Source organism: Hirundo rustica, chromosome 2 (assembly GCF_015227805.2).
Source record: "Hirundo rustica isolate bHirRus1 chromosome 2, bHirRus1.pri.v3, whole genome shotgun sequence".
In the NCBI taxonomy this organism is placed as follows: Eukaryota; Metazoa; Chordata; class Aves; order Passeriformes; family Hirundinidae; genus Hirundo; species Hirundo rustica.
The window spans coordinates 45,448,048-45,475,238 of NC_053451.1; the positions used below are offsets into that span (position 1 = coordinate 45,448,048).

The window sequence follows — 27,191 nt, forward strand, 5'->3', positions numbered from 1 at the left end:
TAACCATGTTTCTTTCTCCTGCTATCTTATTCTTCCATCAAATGTCTAAAAATTGAGGCCTTCAGGGCTGCTCTACATCCCCCACAGAACAAACACAGCCTTTAGAACAAATTATTGTTCTTATTTCCTTCCCACTGGTAACATTCTAGCGAATATATCACAACCAGCACCCTTCTGGTGATTGTGAAAGGTGGTCTCAGGAGTTCCTGAGAAGCTTGTGGAAAAACTCATGAAGTGGGGTTCCCCCGAGGTTGAGGGAAATTACCTCACTCACAGAATAGCTGAAGTTGGAATGGAGCTCTGGAGGTTATTGCAGTAACCAGAATGTCCTTATCTTCTTGTGATGACAACAGGAAAAATCTCAAAGCAAGGTCAGTCAGGATCTGCTGCCCACGACCATGTTCAGTTGGGGTTAGGATATGCTTGCAGACATTTGTTTCTAGAAGGGTTATGAATACAAGACATCTCTCTAATTTAATACAGTCACCTGACCGATCCTCCCAAAAAGAAAATATCCATTTATGTGCTTTTGTTACATACGCTTACACCAAATACATGCAATACTTGGTAGGTTTCAAATGCAGCTTCTGGCTTTTGCCCCCTTGCTTGTACTAAGGGCAACAGCATTTTCATGCAGTTGAAGGCTGCAGCCCAGCTTCAATTCTCACTGACAACCTACAATATAGCATTTTTGCCTTATTTGTTGAGGCATGAGAGTACTAAGCACTGGATTTAACAGTGAATTGGGGCATTTTACTGAAAGGAAACAATTCTATATTGGTAATTTCATTAATGTGAAATGTGTGTTTAAGCTCAAGGTCTGGGACATTTTGTCTTACTGTCCAGAGCACAATAAACACCAAAATTTCAAACCCTCATTATGCTTCTCTTCCAGAACAAAAGCCCCATTCATGAACATGCAATTTACAGTGACTAGCTATCCAAGGGTGTCGCTTTTGAGTTTAGAGAACAATTACTTTGTACATTATAACCAATATGGATTCTGTTTAGGAATGAAAGGATTTAGTGAATACCCACTAGATGGTGTTCAATTACTGCATGGGGTGACTGGGCTGGTTACACCTCCTATTCACCTCTGCAGCAGACTTTTCTTGAAGAAACAAGAAATACATTTGTATTAGAGGACAAAAAAGGGGATGAAATAATTTTCTTAACTAAAAATTTGGAAAGGCTTTAGCAAATTATTTACCATCTGTGTTGAATGTCAGTAATAGGAACTTCTAAAAGATATGACAAATATAAGCAAAAGAAAGCACACAAGGTTGTTTTGGGTCCCCTTGCTGCTAGTCTACAGTTTTACTCCAAAAACCTTGTATTTTTTTAATTGGTGATATTACCCATCTGTTCTCCATATTCCCAAATTCTGCTGACATCATCCATTGAAAGATAAGGGTTCATAAACACTAACCAAAGAAACACGTCCATTTTGCAATTAGTTTTGTTAAATGGATAAACTGAATTATTGGATGCCTACTCTAACAGAACCTAATGCATCACTTTCTTTTTCAGCAGAGGCTTAATAATTGCAACTAATCCCCATTAATGCTAGTGAATCAGCTTAAGGAAGGAGAGGAAAAAACCAGAAAATAATAAAACTGCTATTTTAAGGGAAGAGACTTTTGGCATAGATGCAGTATTGTAGCACTTCAGATGTTTTAGATACCTGGGGATGACAAGGATGATAGTGATAAAGGGAATTGTTATTTGGAGCTGAATTAAGATAATACTGTCATTGCAGAATTTCCAGAAGGAACCTTCTCCTTTATAAGGCTCTGAAGTGTAACCTTACATGAAAATTTTAAGAAAGCTATTTTAGTGCAGATGACACCCCAGTGATGACATTACTTTTTCGAACTGTCATTATGGAAAGATAAGGACATTCTAATAACCAATTTTAGGAATTTTCATGCAGAAGACACTGTCTACTGCTTTGAGCATTTACTGGTCCTGCACAGACCAGTATTTTCACTATTTCCATAGCTCTCCAGGTTACAAACAAACATTCTTTCCTTCTTCCTTCTCATGTTTAATTGGAGTTCCTCTCAGTGGCTGACTTGCTTTCCTGCAGTTGATGGTCCACAGCATTCTCACCTTTATCTTTAAATTAGCCTGGAGTTTCTTTCCACTTCTAAGATTAGCTCATTCTGTTACTGGCACACAGAGAAGCTCTAAGAAAACCAGTCACAGCCCCTGGTGAGTCTGACTTGTTTATACATCATTAACATCTGCCACATAGCAATTAACAGATGTTTGGAAAGCTTTCCTACAGCAGGGGCTCCGAGGGTATGTAAATGATAACAGGATGCTCCTGTTTTTTAAGCTATGAAAGGTTTAACCTATTTTTGCCGTGCAAAATGCTTAATGTAGAGGTTTTGTTAGGTTTTATTACTTTCTTAGAACAGCAGAGTGAAGACAGTTACATAAAAGTAATTTGAAACATTGCCTTTATTTAGTAGACAAGGTGGTAACAGAAAGAGGAACTGGATCATGAAAAGCCTGAGAACTTCCCTAGGACTGTAAAAAACTAAAGTTATGAGAACTCATAGAGGAGCCTAAAAACAGGTGTTAAACATACCTTATTGCACTGGTCAAAACAGCTTGGTCAATTTGCAACTTAGAAAAAAAATAATGCTGCTAATAATATGCTTAAAAATTATTAACATGATGTTCATCAGTCTTCTATAGCAGTAGAAACAGTCTTGTGCACCAATTAGAGCACCTCCTATACACTAAAGAATGAACTCTGCAGACTGAGTAAGAGAAGAAAAGCCACCACTTGACACTTTGACTTCAAACTCCTCACATGATAAAGAAAAAAATCTTTCAGAAAGAAAACAAAAAAACCCAAATGAAGATCGTAAGTTTCTTTCAAAAAACAACTTGCTCTTTCCTAGAATTGTCTTATTTCCTCAGAAAAAAACTTTTCTCCCCCCAAATTCAAATAATCTGATGAAGCAAACCTCTGAAACACATTTGGCTTTACCCTGGCTTTTATTTTACAGTCAGGTTTTTTTAAAGAATTCTGGCCATATTAAGCACCAGAGCAAACACTGTAATAGGTCAAGACAGAAATAGAACAGAAATACTTATTCAGTAAATATAATTTAGAGGGCAAATCCAAATGCAGAAGTATACTTTACATCAATATTCCAACTCATGTCTCATTTAACCTGCAGCAGCATTCAGTATACTGGACTTCTCTGTTGACCACTTTCAATTACCCTTGTGTTGTCTTCTTCCTGCCATTCTCAGCTTCTTAATTTCTCCTCCAAGAGCAATTGTGGATTGAAAAAATACATAACTTTTTCCTTTCCCAGAGCAAAAGTGTACCTTACCTGGGGGCATCAAGCCTCTTAAGCACATGACCTCCTAAGAGGATGTTCTTTGCCACATCTCTCTTTTTCTGTTCTAATCACAACACAATGATAATGTCAAAAATTTCCTCACCTAAGGATGCAGAAAATAATTTGTTCTACCCCAGTATCCTCAGCTTGGCAGACACATGGAGGTACAAATGAGGACCAAAGCATCTTATGTGCTGGAAGCTGTTCTGCACGTAGTGACTGCGAGTGGAGCACAGGCTACACACATTTCAGCATTTTGCTCAAGTAAGAATTGCTTTGAACCATTTTTCTCCTTAACTAAAGCTGCAGTCTGACATTCAGAAGTTTCAGCAACAGTCTTAATTTAAGAAGTTCCTGACTTCCATCCTTGTTCCATCCCTTAGACCACAGTGATTGGTAGTGGATTGTGCTGTGAGCCAGGGAATGACGCCGGCTTTGCACAGATAAATCAGACTCAGAAAAGCATGGAATAAAGATTCTATACGAAGATGTGGAATGGATGGCCTCATTCAGATAGAGGAGATAAAAATAAACTCAGGTTTGCTAACCTAACAAGACCAATGCTGAGTGGTAGCTCAGTTATCTATAATGCATCACAGAGCTAAGGTTCAAAAGAAAATCCACTATTTTAGGAAATGGGAAATGTTAGCATAAGAGCAAGAGGGTTTTTACAGACAGTGGCTACTTTTAGGATGGATATCAGCAGAGTTTTTAAGCCACAGAGATATTGTGTCACCGTTTTCCAATATAACCAGTGGTTAAAAACGATTTAAAATTGAGTATGAAAAAATGTATGAGGTCTATATGTTAGGTTTGTTTTATTTTAAACTGCTGAAATAGGAGCTAACTTATAGAACAAATATGATAAATTTTGAAATACTTCGCTATGAAATGTTAAAGACAAGTACTAAGCCATGAAGTATTGTCCTACAATCCATTAAAATAGATTATGAGATATTACATGTTAATTTAGGTGAGCAGTGGCAATAAATGTGAGTGTTCTTATAATGGTTTGACTAAGCAGAAATCCTTTCTCCTCTTTACAGAAATACTGGACATAAAGAATATCAACTGTCCTCTTGAAATGAGCATTTATTTTCTCTGCAGAGGAAAGAGACTGAAATGACAAATGAATCAAATTTTAAATGGGCTTTTTATAATTCTCACAGTTGGTACAAATGAAAAGCAAACAATGGACAGCTTTCTTCTAGTGAAAGTGTAGAGTAATTTATGTTGCCCAGCGTACTTTTAAAATTACCATACTGGTTTAAAATACCCTCTCACTTTTTCAGCAGTAGAGACTGCCTTTACCACCATACAGCTGGCAAAAAATGTTTCTTCTTAGCCAATTCAAAGAAAGCCAGAGAAGCAGATGAAATTTTTGAGCATTAGATGTTATTGTTTCTCCCAAGAAACTATCAGTGAAACAGAAGGAAGCTCTCACATTCTATGTCACCAACGGATCCACAGAAAAGAAATAAAGGCTATTGTCAGGGTGTGGGAGCACACCCCTTCCCCAGGAGAAACTAAAATGAAAAAGAACCCCAGAGAGGAACAGGAGAAAAGTCCTCTGTTTTCTGGAACTGGCAGTTTCTCTAGTGGGATACGTGACTTACTACGAGCTTGCCAACACCGATGCAGCAGCAAGATTTCACTGTGTCAGTAGCTCCAGAGGTATCGGCACAAAGGACACGCATTCAAGACTTGAAAAGAGGGCTGGCGCCTGGGAGAACGAGCTGCATCGTTCTGCAGACTTCAAACATCAGTCCCGAAAGACAACTGGAATAAACTGAGTAACATCAAAAGGTGGCTGTCTTGGCCGTGTCTTCTATTTAAATTCCATGCAAGGAGCCCATTTAGAAATTTTTATTAAGCCAAGTATGATCGCAGCTCTTGGCGAACAAAGTCCCTGGACACTGGCATTTTATGTATACTGATCAGCTGAAAGAAGCAGCTAGAAAAACCAAGAAGGCCAGGTAGGATGGATTTGGACCTACTAGCAACGCTGAACTACTTTTTGTCTGGTAACAACCAAAGCAGGATTTATTATAAAATATAGTATTTTTTTGTTAGCTGTGTCTGTAAAATCCTTTTACTTTCAGGCTTTTCCAGGTCTGAGAGGAAAGATCTTTAAAAAAAGAGATGTAGCCAGCAGAATGACCAGGTGCTTGCCAGCAATCTGGATGATGGTGTGAGGACCTGAGCTCTCTGAGGGATCGGACAACACCGGATGACTGATGTGATTAATAAGAATTGTCTCTTGTCTGCCTTCTCCTCTGCAGTAACGAAGCTGGTAGCCCAAGGGAGGGCACTGCCATAGAAGCAGGTGGCTCTAACAAGAGGAACCTGTGTGTTTTACACATAGAAAAAGTCTTTGAACTGAGTATTTGCTTTTGTTTCACAGCAGATGAGGAAGGCTACTGAGCACAATCAATGCTATAACCCACTGCAGGTGCAAGGCTGAGGAGTGAGAAACAGAGCATAACCTGGCCAGTTTCTCCCTTAGGGAATTGGTGCCAGTGTTTTCCAAACAGGGAGCAATGGAACTTCTCAAAGGTGCCCCTGGAGACGCCAGCTGTTTGGCAAGTAAGGATAGCTCCTCTCACCTACCAAAGCAGGCTGCACACCGTGCCTGCTGCTACCACCTAGAAGCAAAGTGATTGATGTTCTGTGGTTCTAACCTATGCATTTTTTTAAAACTCCTAATGTAACATTTCTTATGAGAAAAAGCAGGGGAACAGTAGTAGTCTGTATCAAGGCTACTCAAAAAAGGATTAAATCATATGACTAATACAATAAAAATTCAGCATTGGCTTCAGGAAAAGCACGGAACCATCAGTACCAGAAGAGGTACAAACAAGTGAAAATATGAGGCTAGAACACATGCTAGATTTTGGCAGGAGCCTGACCTGTGCTCCTGGCACCTGCTATCATCCACCAGTGGTCTGCAGATCCTCATCAGTTCTTAAAAAACTGAATGCAAGCCAAGGAATTTTAGAATCAGATTGTACTTCTTAGGTATAAACCACAATACCTGTCTGTGTTGAGGACATAGATTGCAAGAAATTAAATACACTGAAGAGTGAAAAAGTTAATTGAATCTGATTTTCACACTACATCTGTTAAGACTTAATTGTCAGTTAAGCAGGATGTTTCGGAACTGATTAAGTTCCACTGAAGTATATATTAAAAAAATACTGAATTATCTGTCCAAAAGTATTCAGAACCTGTGGGAGAACAAATCAGAGAGATATTTTCTGTGGTATGTTGACAGTATGCTATAAAAGTAGTTGAAAGAGTGTGTGGTGTTCTAAAAAAATAAAAATGTCTTTAAAGATAGGAAAAATATTCAGAGACCAAGAATGATTGTATTGAGCTCTTGAAATGTGCCCATATGTATTAAAAAAGTGACTTCTCTGTTAGGTATTTTAAATATCACATTAGCATGTCACAGAATTGGAATACTTGACTAAAGCAGAAAATGTTGCAAGACTTCTGAAATTCTAAGGCAGACGATGTTTATACAACAAGCAGACTCCTGTTATTAATAACCAGATCTTTCCATTACTTGCACTACAAGTATTCTGTACGCGCACAATATATTTTCATTCGTTTCAGGGAATCTGTTTTCCATTCAGATGCCATTAAATAGCCAATAACTTTCACACTTTAAATAACCAAATCCTTCAAGATGTGCTTTGAGACCACTTGCCTCTTGCTCACACTTTTATTATCGGCACTCTTTTTGTGCTGAGTTTTTAAAAATTGTTTCCATTCATTGAGAAGCTGTAATTTATCTTCTCATTGAACTGTTTCTCAGAAAGCTAAATAGCTAGTAATGTATTTTCAAATCACCTTGCCCAAGTTTTTACCTAATCAGTGAGTACAGCAGTCAAGAGAGGTAAGAACTCTCAATCTGCATCACTCTTCAGCCAGTCATCAATGCCACAAAGGGAAAAATAGGAATCAATGGCACCAGAGACATGAGCTCAGTATAACCTTACTGTTGTCTCACACAGACATACCTGCAAACATACAACTGTAATTAACACAACGTCAGTACAAAGCTAAGGGTTGAAAACATGGTTGAAGGCATGGAAATAGAACAAAAAGACGTATCTTCCCTGTGCAATGACATGCTAAAACATGCTCCTTTTTAAGTGATTTTGCTCCACGGCTCCCTTTCCTCCTGCTCTCCCATCTGACCGTGCATGCTTCCTCGCTGCTGCAGCTGCAGGGCTACAGCGCTGGAAGCCAGCACTCACCTAACGCCTCTGCTCTCAGAGCTGCTCCCCTTCAGATGTTTTTCAGACTCCCTACCAAATACACTTCTCAGAAAAATGAGAGCAAATAAATAAGTTGGTGCAGAGGCCAGTGTTTAATACAACAAAAAAGAAGCCTGGCCAGCAGAGCAGATTTGAATGCTGCAGGAGGGAACACTGCATTTCTCCTCAAGAATCCCATCTTTGATTCTGTTGTGTAGTACCTTGTGATGCAACCATTGCGAAAGTGCACTAGTGTTTATTTTGAGTTCACACAAAACACATGTCCAGACATAAATACACATTATCAAGATCATAGAAATTTCTGCCATATTTCTAAACAAAGAATTATTTACGGTCAAATTAGTTTTTAGATAAACACACAGCCTATGTGTGTTAGTTATCAGAGGTAAAATCAAATTGATGAGGACAAAAGAAAAAACAAAAAACTCCCTTATTTAATTACCAACAACTGCCTGAGGCAAAACATTATTTATGTACAACACCGATTTTAATGTTCTACTTGGACACTTAAGGGAAAGTGAAAGTAAGTTACTTTGAAGACTTTATAGGGTTGTGGTAGGATTTCCTAATGCTTTTTGGGTGATGAAGGATAGCTGAGGATAAAAAATCCAGAGTATGGAAGACATTTTCAGCAATCAATGTTTATCTTTCCTTTGGTTTTCTGTTCCTTAACAGGAACAGTATTTTCCTTTATTCCTAACTCCACTGTAAGAAATGAGTAAACAATGATGACTAAGAAGCTTTGGCTAGAAATGGCTGATTTTGTTTCATTTTCTAAAATACAGAAGAGATTAGTCTAATGACCTTAAACCATCATCTTATTTCTTCAGATTTATCTTCACTTTAGCTTCTATCTAGTACTGGGCAAGGGGTCATCTTCGTCATGCATACTTAGCTTGCAGGGTTCTCTACTGTGTTTGGGGGATTTGAACAACAATGACATATCTGCACTAAAAACCCACTAAATGCAGAGAGAGAGGGAAAATAATTTCTTTATTAACACATCAGAAATTTGAGAGGATTGAATTCAGTTCCCAGCTGTATATTCAATGGCTCCCCATACAACACTTCAATCCCTACTTCTCATATGAAGCTTCTCCATTTAGAACATCTTCCATCTTATTCTTTGAATCCTAGATTTTAGATCTGACACTGATGCATGACTCATATCAGTCTGATCAGTTATTGTGTATGAAATTCAGGTCAAAATGAAGACGCTAAAGTATAGGCATCTGAACTCCCGCCAAAGGCATAAAACTCAAGACCCAAAAATAAAAAGACTGACTCAGCTCATTCTGAAGTGCTCATCCACTGACTGGTCCCTCTTGGCTCTCCTAACATCACTGACTGCACCAGCATTGACCTCAACTAATGACAATGGAGAACTCAGTTTTTTAGCCCCCACAGTCTCACACTGTGTCCTTTCCTCAGATCCCCGCACAGCCACGACCACGCTGATGCTGTGAGAGGAAGCCACACATCCTACCAAGCAAACACACCGCAACTTTGTGCCAACTGTGTCCCCACAGAAAGCTTAACCAACTTGAACAACTTCTCCAAGGAAACTTACAACACACTAATCCTCACTGACAGATAGGTCTCTGCCATGGAAATATTGCCTCTGATACCCTGGTACTGTAAAACACAGGAAAATCTCTTTTACTGCAGCTGAATGAATGAAGATGCTACAACACATTAAATCTGGACTGAGTAGATACAGAAGAATCAACACCTTTATTTAGCAAGTGTCAATTGTTATCAGACAAGGTAACCTGGAAGTTTGTCTTCTCTACCTGGAAAAGGAATAGAATAATCTTCTCCAGAAAAAAATGAACGTAAACACAGCTCAGATTCAATGTATTGCAAAATCTTCATTTACTGAAGGTCTCTTGCAGTCCTTTTCAAAAATTAATACAGATTTTCATATATGTTCCGCAACAGCACATCAGAAACGGTATTTCCATGAAGCTCTAACACACTATTAGTTGTCTAATCTGGAATATGAGCCTAAGCATGCACAGCTGTTTAAGACACAAATTTTACATCGAGGGTCTCTCGAAAATGCTCCTGCATTGCAAAGAAAATTCAGTGTAAATCAGCAGAATTTTATCCTCCCTGTGATCTTAAAAGTGCTAGAATTTCTGATGCAACACAGCAAGTTTGTATTACTTGTATCAGATATTACTAGACATTGTTAAGTATTTTTACATCACAATAAGAACAGTAACAGAGAACAATTTTTCACTAAACTATCATTGCATCAGGTATGATGATTTACATGAACATCCCACAGATTACCCAGAAGAATTTGGCAGCTTTTGCAATGGTTTACCACACATCCTTGTGGTAACATAGTTTTAACACAAGATTACATGGCATATAGCCATGAATCCAAAATCCCCAATATGCATTTAGCATGCACTGCACCAACCGGCAGAAAAAAATGCTGTCATATTAGTTCTGCACAGCCACAAATGCTGTGCCACACTACCACATCTCATTTGCTGTTTGCCACTGTTTAGAAAGAGGTGGCTGCTTCCTTTCATAGGACTAGGCACATATTTACAGAGTAACTTGGTGTGAAGCACTGCCTCTAAAGCAAGCAAATTTTTTCTGGACGGTGTCTTTATTCCTTTATGCAGCTCTTTTCTTTGTCAATATGCAGAACAAAAAGTCTGTCAGGAAACGCTGCATTTGTTATCAGCTCATTCTCCTTACATGGCAGTACTGTAAATATTTTTCTTCATTATCACCCTGACAGTAAATAACTTTGAAGGTGTGAATTAATTAACAGGAATGCCAATTATTTCACAACTTTTGCCTACTGAGTAATAGAGAAACCCATGCACCAGGAAACAAATGACCAGAGGTAGTGAACTGAGGTCTACCAGGCAGGGTTCAAGATCACTTAGGCTGGATGACAGCTGATATATTTGCAGTACCGTTCATCTGTTTTCTTATCTAGTAAAGTGTTCCATAATAAATCATAATTTATTGCATCTTTTGCAACCTTGTCAAAGGGCACACCTAAGATTTTTGCTTCAGTAATAAATTCCACCCAACTGTGAACAGGAATTCACTTGACAATCTGCACATAGCTAAAATATTTTGGTATTTTTCAATGCTAGCACCAGCAACTCATCTGGTTTACACAACACCACATTTGCTTTCTACTAAATTTGACTATGTTTAAAAACTAACAGGAGATTTCAAAGTAATTCTCCAGTGACAACCACCCATGAGCAAAAAACCCATGAGCAAAAAAACCCTAAGGATGGCTGGCCAGGATCTCCTGTTCTCAGTTCGTAACTGTTTCTCATCCCCCTTTTTGCCTGCCTTTTTCCCTTTTGGGAGTGTTTGTCTCTGAACAGGGACAGATCAACCTCAGCAATATTTCTTGATGTACACAACTAAACTGCTCATGAGGCTGGTCGTACGTTTCTGCACATCCTCTGTAAAAGCAGAACAGCAGAATGGGTTGTGTACAGCAGAAAAAAAAACTTTAGAAGAGCCCTAAGTCTTCCATATTACTATAAACAGCATCCACTTGGAAAACTCCAAGCAAATATTTATGAAGATGGATGGTTACTGCCAGGGTCCTTCAGATTTTGCTGAGAGGTTTGGGGGTTTTTACTTATTAGCAATTAATCAAAAATAGGTAGACAATAACCAAGTCATTACAGCTTGAAGCTCAGCATTGTAAGACTCACCATTCATATGCAGGATCACATGGTAAAATTGCATCTAAACATGCAGTAAGTGAAGGGTTTTCTAGGATAAGTGGTGCCATACCTTTTCCCTTTCTAAAGGCACTTAGGTGCTCAGGTGAAAGAGAATTATGTTATTATACAATCAGAAAGCTTCCAAAGTAATTGCTGCTTTGCTATTATGTTCACTATCTTGACCTACTCTGAATATACCAGGACAGACACTTGAGACAGGTCTGTTTATTTTCCTCATATGAAACTCTTCTAAACACAATGAATAAAACCACTGCATTTAAAATACTTCAAGTGCCATATTTCTCTACTATCAAACTCTGTGCCTCTTTGCAGCCACATAAAAATGTAAAATCCCAAGCAAGAGAAATCAAGAGAATTGCTTACCATTGTGTTTATGCTACTGGCCAAAGAATCCATACAATGACAGTTCAAAAAATATTTAGGAACATTAAATTCAAGCGTCAACATTTTTCTGTGATGCTACTGCTGCAAGCCTGACCTCAATCTGAAATGCTAAATATGCATTACAGCAAAGTTTTTTTTCTTGTCATTATTTATTAGCTTCTGTTTTATGATATTTCCTACTCATATTAGCAAAGCAACAGAAATTAACTTGGCTGCATTAAAAATAAATATCACCACATACCACTTCATAAAAAATCTGCATGTGTATTATTATACTTGGAGTAACCAATTTATATGTATGAACGGCTAGGACTGAAAAACACCTATCTCTCTAACCTTGTCTTCAGAGACAACTGTCTGAAAACCACACCTTCAAAACTAAACGTTTCTGTACTCACTGTCTTTCAGGCTGAAAAACGCAAAATATGTTCCCTTTCAGGTTTTTAATTTAATGACTTAAGTTTTGAAGGAGTCTAACACCCATACATTAAAAACCAGTATTTTAAAAATCTCCATGACTCTCAAGATCACAAAGTCCACCTAAGGATTTATATTCAGCTTTGTGTAATATTAGAAGCTGTGAGTCAGCAGTGAATTAAGGTATCCTTATCACCTATAGATTTTTTCCAGATACTGGAAAACTTCTTTTATTACAGATACTTGCATCCTATTCTTGGACCACTTGCAGCTCTTTTAAACTGCATTCTGCCCTCGGTTTTCAACATGCTTGAATCAAAGTGCATTCTGATCATCTTCTTCCTCCCTGTCTATCAAACCCTTCCATAGGACCTAGAATTCCCTTCTGGATTTGCATTTCAATACTCCCAAGTCACTACAGCATTTGCTGGCAGGTGGGCAGAGCATCCCAGCACTTGAATGGCTTTTGCTAGAAAACGTGCTCTCCTGGTCAGCATGTGCAGACTGCAGCAAACAACTACTAAGGCTGGGATTTCTCCTTTCCCTCAGCAGATGAACTAACAGAGTATTTGTCTTCTAAGTGACAATCCTCTCTGGAAACTGGAAAACTTAACCTTTTAAAAGCAAAAAAAATATTGGGAAAACTGTAAAACCCAATTTTTCTGAGGAAAAAAAAAGCATATATCATTAAAACAAAATTACTGTATCATGGAAACAGAAGAAGATACAAAGACAAAAGAAGCTTAAGGAATGGGGCAGAATTAATGAAGCTAGAAAACGTGCAGGAAAGGATAACAACCTATCCTCTTTTTATTTGTGTGCTGTTCTGATCTCCTCAGAAAGCACACTTCTAAAAGTATTTCTTGAAAAGACACTTGTGATTTTGGTTTGCTCTTAATTAGGTTATGTAAAAATCAAAGAAGACTTAAAACCAAAAATATAGAACTGAACTCTGGGTTCTATTATTCCCACTCAACTCACTCCCATTACTGCCTCCTCTAAGAAAAAAGGTCACAGAATTATTCACTGGTGAAGTGGATAGAAGATAACAGGACCAGGAACGGTATGAACACTATCATAATACACTCATTCTATTTTCTGTGGCATGTAAGTAATTGAGGAACTACATACTGATCAGACATGTAAATTATGCAGAGATGTCATCAGCAAGTCACCAGTTTCTAAATCATCAGCCTCACTAGTGTAAAGGGTAGTGGTGTCTGTGAGAATCCACATCAGCAACATTTAAAAATTGGCTTCTGCTGATTTATGTAACATAAAGGATCTTATCCCAGTGATTTGCAAATGACATCTCTAAGGGGACCAGCAAGTTTCTTCTCCTTCACAAATACAGTGACACGAAAACAACTTACGTTCAACTTGATCAAACATTACTGAGAACAAGAAATCTCTTGGTGTCATGTAATATTCTCCTTCATATTCCAATGATGCAAAATGCATGAAGCGGTGCTTTCGAAGAGACAGCCTTTCATCCACATCTGCATGAATGACATCTTCCTTCTGAAAAAGAAAAAAAGTCCACTGCATTTGTAAACCAAAGATGTCATAAAAAAAAAATCCTATACCCAATCTTGATCAACCTCAGTATTTTGTGGGTAGCCACAACAAAAAGCTACCAGCAATTAAAGCTTTTATGGCACAGTCTTAAAGAATGACATGCTTATATGACAGTCAAAGTATTTTCTCGGCTTCACTGAGAGCGTGCTTTAACAACACAGGTGAGCCAAATCAATGGCTGGATGTCACCAAAGGCTGCTCCTGCTTCCCACTCCCCTGCTCTTGCCTATGTGGTCCTGCACCTCCCAGTTTGCCAGCTCCTCCACTTGTCGGGCTCTTGCTCAGCCAAATTCACCTTGCTAACTCAACAAAAAACCTAAACCCACCAAACAATAAATAGTATTTCATCAGGTTAGTGGCTGGCTCAGCAAAGGCTGAAATGTGCTGTGTATCCATGCAAATGACCCATTCCTGAAGTTAATTATCAAATTGTGGAGCAACTCCTAAAATGGGAGAATAATGATGTTCTAGTTTAAGTATGGGCCCGTCTTTCAGAGAAGTCAGAAAAATGGAAAAAGCAAAGAAAACACCAACAGAAGAGTCAGAGATAATACCACCAAATCCAAAGATTCAACTCATGAAGCAAATAAAATATCTTCAACTTCAGCCTCTCCTCATAAATATTGAGAGATTCAGGATCAAAACCATACGTGTTTACAATACTCTGATGAGCAGCACCAGCACTTACTGGCAGCAGAAGAGGACACAGACCCAGTGAAATTTAGAATTTCAGAGATGGTAACTGACAATAGGAAGGAAAATGAGAAACTCTAAAATTCAGAATATACACTGTGTGTATTTGAACATTAGTCACTGAACAATTACCATCATATATTATATTATACATTATTATATTTCTAAATAGAAAGCTTCAACTTGCCATTTAATCCCATGCCTGTGTTAGCATTAAGCACTTGTTAAAATATTTCACTGACTGATAGGCTACAAGCACCTCTTATAGTCAGTTTTAGTTTTCTCCTGTAGGTTGTTTATTTACCTTAAGCCTCGGGTTTCAATGAAGGGTGGGAGGGAACCAACAAGAAGAAAAAAAAATCCAAAATACTCATAATTTAGATTTAAAACAGTCATATTCTGATATGCAAAGAAAATACGGGCTACCTCTAAGTATCTGAAGCCAAGACTTGCTTTGGTTTAGACAGAACTGCCTTAAGCTTCTTACAGTATAGAGCTGTATCACGGTCTACAACCCAAGTGCACTGCTGCGGTTCAGACCTGTGTGTTCTGGAAAATACTGCTTAAAAACAAATCCAATGTAGCAACAAATACAGCTTTATACTTTTTAAAACTTCAGGGGACAAGTGAATCTATAATGGCTTAGTTAACAAGACGCAACAAACGCTGCAAATCTCAAATTAATATTTCATGGTTGCTGGGTATTAACATGCTGCATTCTTATTAAAATAACATTCTTCTCACAGTAACATAAGCAATGTTTCCCCAATGGCAATTTAAAAAAAAAAAAAAAAAAGGTTTCACAGTTGTTCTTTAACCAAAATTATGTAATGAAAAGCAATCTTTCTGCATAAATAAAAAATAAAAAAGTTTAGACAAGAAGTAAAAAAGTGAATTCTACAACATGTTCAAACCAACTGGACTTTTAAGTTTCTTAAGTCTTGCAGTATTTATCTGAATTCCGTCTAAAGCTAAATTCGTAACTGATAACAGAACACTAAATTCCAGCAATCCACAATTTTAACTGAAATACACAGGCACCAGTTCTGGTCACCACCCTGTAAGAAAAATATTAAGCTGTTAAGAGAGTGTCCAAAGGAGGGCAAAAAAGATGGAGAAGGGCCTTGAGGACAAGTCGTATGTGGAGTGGCTGAGGACACTTGGCTTAGGTGTGCTCAGCCTGGAGAAGAGGAGACTGAGAAGAGACCTCATTGCAATCTGCAACCTCTTTGTGAGGGGAAGAGGAGGGACAGGCACTGACCTCTGCTCTGTGGTGACAGTGACAGGACCTGAGGGAATGGCCTGAAGCTGTGTCAGGGGAGGTTTAGTTTGGATATCAGGAGAAGGTTCTTCACCGAGAGGGTGTTTGGGCACTGGAACAGGCTCCCAGGGAAGTGGTTACAGCACCAGCCGGACAGAGTTCAAGGAGCATTTGGAGACTGTTCTCAGGCACATGGTGTGACTCTTGGGGCATCCTGTGCAAGGCCAGGAGTTGGACTTGATGATCCTTGTGGATCCCTTTCAACTCTGCATATTCTGTGATTCTGTGTTCACACATTCACATATTAACTCTGAAGAGTGACTTGTATTTGGAAAGGAAGCTACTCCCATCAGAATTACAATACGATGTGATTAGGGACCCTTTAGGGGTCCAACTCCATCAAACCCCTTTCTTTTTGTGAAACTGGAATCCTTGATTTGCAAAACTGCCGTTATGAACGTCATAACTTCTTATGAACGTCAGCTTCACAACTAGCACAAGTGAGCACGAAACAGGATGAAATAAATCAGCTGCGCCATCTCCTACTTTTTTTCCCCCCTAAGCTTTTGCAAAATTCCTGACATGCTGTCACTATTAAAGAAATTCGTCATCTGCAAAGAACACCCTTCAGGACATGAGCAGGAGCTCAGCTAGACCAGCTACTACCTCATTTAAAAGCTGTATCCCTCCCTCTCACTCACTATTATTTTCTCACCAGTACGTAGCTCTCCAAGTCTTCAACAAGCAGGGATGCCAGAGCCACCAAAGACAGCTGGGTAAGGGATGGAAATACACGGGAAGAAGTAGAAAGTTCTTGTTTTTCGAAAAAAAAACCTTGTAAGCATAACTCCCTTTCGTTCTTAGAACAGATAAATGTTTGAGTAACTAATCATTATTCCAAGTGCCTAACCGAAGATTAAATAAAAAATATGTTTTGAAGAAAAGGCTGCTTCAATCACTTAAAATTAAGATTGATCTTCTTTTGAAGTACCAATCTAAAGAGTGCAGAGGGGAGCAAACTCTCTCTCCACAATTCAGTATCCTTCCCACTTCAATTAAATCCTGACTCATTTCCAAGCAGTTTTTCCTGAGTCATCCAATGAGTCCTTCAGATAAAAAAAGATTTGACATTCCTGACATTTTTAAAACACTGTGAGAGCTTGTTTTGCTCATAAAAATGTATGAACTGGGCAAAAAGCAGAGTCTTCCTCTTTAATTCTTTTCCACAAAATGAGTTTCAAGTAAAGACAGATATACTGTAAGAAATAATTATGTATTTAAGACTGAACCTCAGATATTAAGGTATCTGTAAGCTAACACCTCAGCAGCTAGCAACAGTGCAAACTCAAGGCAATCTGGATACAAAAATTCAAATTTTGGAGGCACAGTGGGTGAGAAGAATCCATTACTATTACAACAAGTTTCTTTCAAGCATAGTTTAAAATAACTCTGGGATTGACTTGGGCTTATTTCTGCCTCTAAGAGTGTCATATAGGAGAAATCAAACCACAAAGAGCTACGTGGCATTAACGGTAAGGCTTGGGCTGAAATTCCACTCTCAGCTTGTTTTCCTGGGTGTGGGTCCAGCCAGGGCTTCAAACACTGGGTTTTCCCACATGCTACACAGCACCCCAACAACCAAGAGAACTGAGAATGAAATTTCAGCTTTACTTTGGAATTTAGCTGCCTTTGTGGTTTTATGTCAAGCCTCCAGTGCCAATTTCAGAATGTGCATGGTAAAGCTACGACAGCTGATGGTAAACTAGAATAGAATGACATGAAAAGGGCTCCAGGAGGATGCTGTGCAGTTGACATGGCAGTGGATCAGGAACTGACCAGCCATTGGCATCTACAAGCATTACCAAAGACTGTGGTTTCCTTCCTGGCTTCTTGCACTGAGAAATGCCTGAGGGCAACAACATTACTTCATCCAACTAATTTTCACATTGATATAATTAATCTGTTTATCAGTCAGACTCCTAAATTTTAGATGCTATTAAAGAATTCATAGTATTCATGGTGTTCAATCTTTGGTGTGTTTTGTTTGTTTGTTTGTGGGGTTTTTTTGCACAAAAATTAGCATGCTTAAGTCAAAGAAACACCTTATATTTATTGTAGCTTCGAATTTATTATTTTAAATTAAATAAAAATGAAGAGTTATATAAACAAAATTTCGATAACCCTCACCAGTGTTTTTAATAACACTGCTGATCACTGTGAAGTGATTTTTGGTAACACTAATTCTGCATCCATTAAAAATCTAAGTAATTCTTAAGTACAAACTCAAATATATGCTGCTGCTGCTTATTAGAGAGAAATCAGTTAAAAATATCATACACACTTATCACTCCCTTCAATTTAAAATTATGTCTTTCCCTTTCATTCATTTTACTGTTTAATCCCTTTGCACAGAATTTGGTGTTTTAATGTGCCTGTGCCTTTCAAGTTTTCTATCTTTAAATTTTCTGCTTATAAAATAGAATACACTTTCCAGTTAATTTTTTCCAACATAATTTCTCTTTCTTTACTCCTTTTATATAAGCTACTTATTGTCTCGTGGTATCCTTTCATTGCCTTTTTTTCTTCTATTATCTACATAACTTTCTTCCTTTTTCCTTGGGAAAAAATAAAAATAAAGATATTTAAACCTTTTTCCCCCCCCATCTGTAAAGAGGATCAATACTTTTTCTTCTTCTTCTTCTTCTTCTCTGAAAGAATTAACTTGTAACACTCATTTTAGCTGCTACAAGAATAACTAAGCCAATGTGTGGGATATAATTAACATCCAGTTGGTGCCAGCTGGATCCCTGGGAGACTCAGGTTTGGATCCATTAATTCACACTAGATCTACAAAAGGATTTAGCAACTCTGTATCAAATTTCTGTACGACTGATGAAAAATTCTGCAGTTAACTAGTGTCATTATTGTATCTCAATTTAATCCAATACATTTTGAAATGATCAAAATAACAGGAAATGCAATTCAACCTCCAACTCTGCTGCATATGTTAACATACCCAGCACGCACATTGAATGCACAGAGCAATAATGCTCAGAGCTGAATACTTCAAAGTTTCATATGATGCAATAATTGATAGATGAAAAAGAGTTTTGACAAGAAATTATTTTGACAGAAATATGTGACTTACAGAAAGCTCAAGATCCTAATATTTAAGAAAGCTTGTATAAGTATGTGCAAAAGTAGTTTGCACTTTTACAGTAAAGAATGTGAGCCATGTCTTGGTCAAACACACCAGTTACCAAAACCAACACCAAGTTAAAGAAATAAGATCAGAACCAAAATGTTCTGATGATGTGAATTTATCTGCATTACTTTTTTCAATATTATGTTTTCTGAGCTTGCAAATTAAACTGCTAGCCTGGACATAAAGTAAGGTGGGGGAAGCACAGAACTCATACAGAGAACATATTTCTCTGGAAATCAATTTTAAGTATTTGAGTGACCAAAACTAAACAAGCAATCACATTACTAAAGGTTCTAACAGTCTTGAAATCCCTAAATATGAGAAGGACAAGAGGTTAAAAATACCTTCTCAGGAGCTACTTCTGAGGCAGAGAACGGACTGCTAAAATAAGGACAAGAGAAGAACGAAAATGCAAAAGTCTTGTGTCTGGCTGCTCTTAAGGGCTGAATATAAACACTTGAAAATTAAATGAAGCCCTTTCTGTGAACTAACAGGTGCCACTCCCCTCCTTTCTTTCAAATAGCTGTTCAGTCATTTCTGCTGCACTGGTCCTAATTAGTGATGGTTATGTTTGAAACAGCAGCTGAGGAGTTTATTTGCATCTAAACCCCTGCCATTTTTGGTTTTAATTTTTCTCACCCTCCCGTTGCATTTCACTGAGTTCAGACTAAATTGTGCGCACAGAGCAGATCTACTGTTACGAGCACACATACCAAATGGAGAATTATCTCAAACATGAGGATAATATAGAAAACAGTCTCAGTTTATAAGGGGTTTTAATTTCAGCACTTAATTCTAGAATTTCTGCCTTACCAGAGCTCATTTTTAAACATAAGCTTAAAACAAAGTAGAAAACTAACACATTTCCCCTAACAGAATATAAGAAAGGCAGATAAGGTACTCAAGTTCTAACAAACCAGGGAACCAGTTAATTAATTTAACAAACCATACATTTTCACCTCTACTTGCAAGTTATCACACTTGCAAGTTATACTTACACATTTCCCTACTGAGGGTGACACACCACTCAAACACACTGGTGCAGAAGTACTAAATACATACAGAGTGGCAGGGGGACCACACTGATGCCTCAAAAACAACACACCCAGGAAACGTGCCCATACAACTTTCTGGGAGAGCTCATTACATTGTATTTGACAGTCAGTAAACCTGGGTGAAAAACGTGTTATAAGTACTTCCCATTGACTTTTCTCAGTCACATTCACATTAAAGTGCAGTTAAAATGTGAAGACACAAATACATTTATCTTTAAAAGTAAGAGGAGCTAGGTATTTTTGAAAGAAACTATGTGTGATTGTGTCAACAATACACGGTGCTTAATTATGTGCTTTTAAAAGCATAGAATCATAGAACAGATTAAATGGGAAGGGACCTTATAATAATTTAGTTCCTATCTCCTGCCATGGGACACTTCCCATTAGACCAGGTTGCTCTAAGCCTCATCCAGCCCAGAGATGAACACGTCCAGGGAAGAAGCATCCACAACTTCTCTGGACAACCTGTGCCGTTACTTCACCACCCTCACAGTAAAGAATTTCCTCCTAATATCTATCTAAATGTGCCCTCTTTCATCTTAGAACTGTCACCCCTCGTCACACGCCCTTGTAAAAAGTCCCTCTCCAGCTGCTTCATAGGAAAGGTGCTCCAGTGCGTCCATCATCTTCGATCACTCCTCCATTGGAGTCACTCCAGCAGGTCCATGTCCCTCTTACATTGGAGGCCCCAGAGCTGGATGCAACTCTCCACATGAGGTCTCATGAGAGAGCAGAGGGGGCAGAAATCCTTGACCTGCTGATTAAGCTTGTTTTGAAATGCCATAATATCTTTATTTTACCTCCTCCTCAATTCAAATGATGCATGGAGTATCTCTCTGCACACCTTCTCAGGAGGAGCCGGTAAAGCCTCTAAGCCTTCTGATTTTGCTTACCCTGAGCTTGCAGATCTTTAGGATTTTCAAGCTGATAGGACTTTACCTCTTAAGTGTACCTTTGCTGCAGAAGGAAACCATATGCCCTTTCAAATAACTGCTTGTTTTGATTGGTTAACTCAGATAGAGACTCTACTTCATCTGTTCTGAACTACATCAAGAGAAAATCTGAGATTCAGTTTTAACGGCACGCCCTTGAAAACGGGACTATATATGCCTGAGTTTGAGAAGAGCAACTTCCAATTGTGGGAAGTTCTGCAGTCCAACTCATGCCAGTAGCATGGTGCCAAACATTTGCCTGATGATTCATAGCTTTAAAAGCTTTTACTGTCATAGTACTTGGTCCTGCAACAACTGTACAGACAGGAAAAAAGGTTAACTGCTTTAATAGTAGGTGGTTGAATGCTAGACAACTTTTGTTCTGAACAAGAAAAATTCTGGACACAGCATTCCTACAGAGGAATTTAAAGGAGTAAATACTTAATGCTGGATGTAGTGACCCAAGCACAAGAACCTCAGGGAAGGCATGTTTAAAACCTAGACTGGGAGAAGATGACAAAAAGAGGAGACAACCTTCCAATAGGTAAACTAAGCAGTACAGACAAGTTTAAAGAGATGAAACTCTCAGGATAAAGGAGCTAGGTTTGATACAGTGGACAGTTGAGTAACATAGTAAAAAAGCAAAGTGTTTACATTTTCAAGGAATTTTTTGGTAATTAAACAAATGTACGGCGTTAGCATGTAATGGTGGTGCATATTTAAATATATCTATGTTCATGTGTGAATAAAAGGGACTAGAAAGAAGATGGCTATTCTAATCTGTGTAATGGCTGAGCAAGAAGTGCTAAATACAATGGAATTGGAATTAAGATAGTAGGAAGTTTAGTGATAATTGGAGGGAAAAAAAAAAAGAACAGAAACATACCAGAATTTGTGTCACAAGCTTTTTAAAACAACTCCAAACTGCCTCTGCCACTGCTAACATACACTTTCAGGAGGCTGTATATGCTACATTTGCAACAATGTGCCAAAAGTATTCCCTCCAAGTCATTACACCAGCATGATATTTTACATACAATGCATGTGCCTCAAGGGAAACACTGTGGAAGAAACTGCCTCTCTGTCATCAGAGAACACCGTGGCTTGTGTGTTTTCAAAACAAATTTTAGAATACCCGTCTTGTTTAAGCACTATTCTTCACAAGTTTGCACATCCAAAATGTTTTAAACAGTGGCTGATGGCACGGTGCCTCCAACAAAAGTAGATGTAGAAGAGCCTTGGATTGCTGTATCACTCCCTGAAACATGCTGTGTGCCAAATATAATTACACAAGTCCCATTAATTTTTAACCAAGGTACTTCGTACTTGCTCTGCCAGGGACTTTTCACCATGACACTGAGACAGCATTACGAGAAATACACCCAGTGCTGCAGTTGCCAACCAGGCTACCACAGCACTGGTTAAAACTAACCATGCACCAGCAGAATCTATGGATTTAAAACCACTTCTCGACCAAAGATAAGCTCCCCCCAAGTGGAAATACCCTGTGACTTCATCTTCTTGGACTAAGAACTATGTTTCTGTATAGAAGAGAAAACAGAACACAAACCAAACACAAGATGTACATAAGGCCTAAAAACGCTTATACGACACTATTGAAGAATGAAAAAGAAAAAAACCTAGAATCTTAAATATCCAATTATCATATATGCTAGCTGTCACCAGTTTCTGGAAATGAGTGCTTCTATTTAGTCAATCAGCAAGAACTTTAAACTTTTAAACTTGTAGTTGTTATGAATTTATCCAAATTTCAGTGTTTCCTTTTTGGGAGGCTCTGACATAAAGAAAACTCAGTTTAAAAATGTGATGATTCTCCGCAGAAAGTTCTGCTGGCTTGGCTGAGGCAGGAGCCCTTAACCTACTCTTCATGCAAAGCACAATCAGCAGGGTTGTGCTTTAAGCCCCTGTTTTAATCCACACATGTACTTAACAGTGTTACAAGTCACTGGACATTACACTGGTGAACATACCAGTTGCACACACTCTTAGGATGGCTTTCTACATTTCTACAAGCCACATAAAACCCAGTAAATACTGGTAAAGGAATTACAAGTTTTACAGGTGGTGTTTTTTTTTTTTTTTTTTTTAAATAAAATACAAGCAATAAACACCCAGACCCCCACTAAAATCAAAACACAACAAAACAGAAGAGGCCATTGCAACTACACAAGTATATGTTATAAATATTCTGAAACTGGAAAAAGAAAAGATCACTGTCTAAAATAAAGAAGACCCCAAACAGTAGGCAATACCCAAAACATAGGATTTGTTGAAGAAAAAATACCTATATCCTAGATGTGGCAGATTGCTGGAAAGACAGAAAAACTGTTCAGAAAGTGTCAGAATTCCCTTCTGTGATAATGTGAACATTACAGAGCTAATCACATTACTCTTTCCCCCAGAAGCTTGAAAACTCCCTGAAGTAAGTGAGGGGGAGGTTAAGTTTTCTAAGCTTTTCTCCAGTGCTTTTATAACAAACCTTTCAAGACTTTCAAGATAAGGACACACGCAAATTGAAGGGGGTAAAAAAAAAAAAAAAAAAAAGAAAGAAAAGAAAAAAAAAAGGACAGATCTATCTATACCTATATGCTCCAGGTTCTTTTGCATAAACAACCAAATTGAAACACAAAAGGAATCCCTAACTGAAAGTAACATTATACTTTTTACTCTACAAGAATTCTATCAGGTTTTAACCCTCATTATTAGCTATGTTATACCAAGATATTTTCTCAGTTCTCAGGGAGTCTGGTACTTAAGAAGGTGCCGTAAGAGAAGGGGAGTTAACTGATTAGGTTGCCATAGAAAAGGCTACCACACCAAACCTCCTAAAGCATTCAACAGCCGCTGGAAAGTGTGAAATTCTTCACTTTATTTCAGTGAACTAACACTATTAAATAAAACTTCCAGAGTAGCAAATTAATCAGGGGATAACAACTTGTAAAGAAGAGAAAATAGAATATCTTTAAAGCTTTTCTTTCTGTCCTTTTTTTCCCTTTTCCCCTCCTTTATTTATTAAACATTCAGTCACAGAAATGAAAAATGGCTAACAAGTTAGACTCTTTAGAAGAGTGGTCAGAGCTATGCTCAGAGGACTTAACAGGTCCCAGGAGGTACCAAAACAAATATCCATATGTCCTGTAAGATTAATACAACAATAACAACAAAGTCATTGCAACCACAAGAAATGTTTATACTGCAATTACGTTGTAAAATTATATTTATTTCTCCATAAAGCTGCTGACTTCCCCTCTGAACAAATGATTTGTTTTCTGTAGGAGTTACTGATCTTGTGACAATGTCACATGTAAAACCTGAATGTCTTAAAATACACCATATTTTCCAATGGCCAGGCATATTTCTCATAGACTTGCTTATTTTTTTAAACTTTCTACCTATGCAGAATTTTTCTTCTACAGCATTTCAATTTTACACAGAGATTACATATGGAAAAACTGGATGAAGAGAGACAGCTAAAACAGTTACGCTGTGCCACTTGTTCAGAAAAAACCAGAAACCACAGTGAAAGATTTATCTAAATTCTGGTATTCCCATTTACTAATGTAATACTTTCATCAACATTAGTTTGTAAAAAAATCATAATAAATTCAAAATATTTGAAAAAATAATTCAGAAATTTAGCATTTCCCCCATTCAAAAGCATATATTTATGTTGAACTAAGCACATATTATTTAATCAAAGAATTTGTGTAATAGTTGAAGTTTTCAATTGGTTTCAAAATGCATCACACACAAAACTGGTGAGGATAATCTTCAAAGTTCCAGCACATTTCTGTGTAGATAAGAACATTTAAAATCAGTTTGTGACAGCCCCTAATAAAAAATCCACAGAAAACTGAACAGATAAGATATAGTTAAGGGCACCAGCAGAAGGTAACAGAAGTTTGAATTTGTTAAATTAATTAAATTCACAGACACTGTATTTGCAAAGAGGTCTTACTAACTTTAAACTGGACATCAAGGAGACGATTGTTCAGAATATTAGATTTACATCAGAGAAATTCAAGAGGTCACTTTTCCACTTAGAATTTTCAAGAGTTATTCTAAAAGTTGAACTCAGTATCAAACTCTGTGAATAGAGTAACACTGACATATATTTATTTTAATTGGAGTTATTAGAGAGTGTAAAACTAGTGTATTCCTGATAACAGCAGAGTTGTATTGACCCTTCATTTTTAACCAGTGTTTATAAATTCCATTCTCTAATTTTGTACTTTTCTTCTAAAATGAAAGTTCAAGTATGTTTTCTCAATCCTCCCTTCAAAGCCCATCACTGCTGCACCTTCAGTGAGACTGCAAGGTCACAACCAGAACCAAAATTTTCTTCTTTGCAGCATCTGAGTCTAGGAAAACCCTGTACCTAGTAGGTCATCCACTTCTCTGTGCTACATTCCTCTGTACCAGAGATAAAGTTGTTTTCAGCCATCCTGGCTGCACCTTAAACAGCTTTTACAGAGGTTGTAGTACCATTTAAGCAGGTCATCAGGCATGTGCTGATTTTCTTTTTCAAGACCTCTGTAGTTATCAGTGTTGCTTCATTTATCAAATCTGTCATATTCCTGGAAGCAGACTGTGCTATTAGCACAAACCTTACATTTCCTTGGGAGGTCCAAAACTCTATCTGATGCAATTCTCTCTTCTCCTCTTAAAAGTTTTTAAGATTATCTTTATCTCAGACTTCTCTAGTAAAACAGTTTGACTGTGACATTTAATTCCAGAAGGATGAAATTATGTAAAACCCAGACTGAGTCAAATTAATGCTGTCTTTGTCCAAACTCTTTTCTCTCAACAAAAAATGACTTCTCAGACATCCTAAGACCTCAGGTATGTGTACATTTTTTCAAAACAGACTATCTGTAAATGTTTACAATACTTACTAAAAGTAATGCATATTAGTTTTCTCCTGCTCTGCTGGAGAAGGTTCACTAGCCAGCAGAATAATTTAAGGTTTGAAAGCACAAATGGATGACTTGATTTCTAGCTGGTACTAATCATCAGCCACAAATCCCAGGTTCATTCTGGGGGTGGCACAGAAGGCAGGGGAGAGATGGGCAGAAACCCATCAGTTACAGGGCGGTTCTCACTGTGCTTAGGAAAACCCCTGCTCATTTTGAAAGACAATGAAAGAGAAATGCATACTTCCTAGGTCTCCACTGCATCTAGGGCATGAGCTCTGTCAAGCTCAAACTCTCCTTGCCATCACGTCCACTCAGGCACAAAGTCTTTGGCGAACCCCTGCCTGCAGTGAAAAACGGGGCCCCAGGGCACCCCTTACTGCAAAGAGACATATTCATTTAAAACAATTACACTGATACCCTGCTTCGAATTGTAGAAGTGCCTTAGCACCCCCCTGCCGCCAAGGCTCCACAGCCTTGACTTGGCAGTCAATTTTGTGGTCTGTTAGCAAATACACAGATTTCAAAAGCACTTTTATTCAGAAAAACAAATAAACACACACATATGCTGTAAGACTTAAACTCATGTTCAGAACTGAACTCATGCACGTGTCTAGTGGTATCTTGAAAGTATTTAGAAAACAGTTAAGGTTGAATTACATCATGGACGATCTCAGAAGAAAGGAGGAATGACTGTGCTAGGTCAGACCAAAGGTCCACTTCATCCAATGTGCCTTCTCTTTCCTTATGGTCTGTGGCCGCAAGGTTAGAGCACCTCAGTGAGTTGGACATAGTATTTAAAATCCAATTGCAGTGTGTATGCATCAATTCAAGCATTAGTCAGAAGCAAATGCATAGGAAGGAATAAAAATATTCTCTCAGTATTAATTTATTTTGAGCTTGGGGACATCCTGAGCTGGATGTGGTTTCGATGTATTTAACAACCCTTGGCTATGTAAGTGCCCTTGGCACTCACCCAACATCTCGAGTCCATGCAAACTTCTAGTGCTTTAATGACTTTTGGCATGGAGTTTCACACATCTATTGCTTATTCTGAAGAACTGCACAATGGATAATAGACCCTGGGAATATTAAGGTCATGTCAAATTGTACGCTAGTTTTGTGACTGAGGCAAACTTAAATATAATTGATTGTTTCTCTCTCTAGTATAGGTGTTTAACACACTTCAGTCTCACAGTAGAGGTGAAAAAAAAAATCCTAACTATAGTTTCCATATCAGTTAATAAACTGCATTAAATAATAAGATGATATCACCACAATCTTTTTCATTTATGACTTATCCAGGGATATAAAACTTTACTTCTAGGAGAAAATGCT

The 27,191-nt window shown here is 37.9% G+C and overlaps 1 protein-coding gene across 2 annotated transcripts in view; it reads right to left on the reverse strand.

Moving 5' to 3' along the window:
- The window catches only part of MICU2 (mitochondrial calcium uptake 2), a 135,770-nt gene that overhangs the window by 48,572 nt on the left and 60,007 nt on the right, over window positions 1–27,191 (reverse strand). The window contains exon 2 of one of the 2 annotated variants that reach the window (XM_040054952.1): window positions 13,569–13,716. In XM_040054952.1, the coding sequence (XP_039910886.1) occupies window positions 13,569–13,656 (88 nt within the window). In that variant the 5' untranslated portion in view covers window positions 13,657–13,716. Of the gene's footprint in view, window positions 1–13,568; window positions 13,738–27,191 lie in introns of both variants that reach the window. The other variant, XM_058419283.1, reaches the window with a different exon arrangement.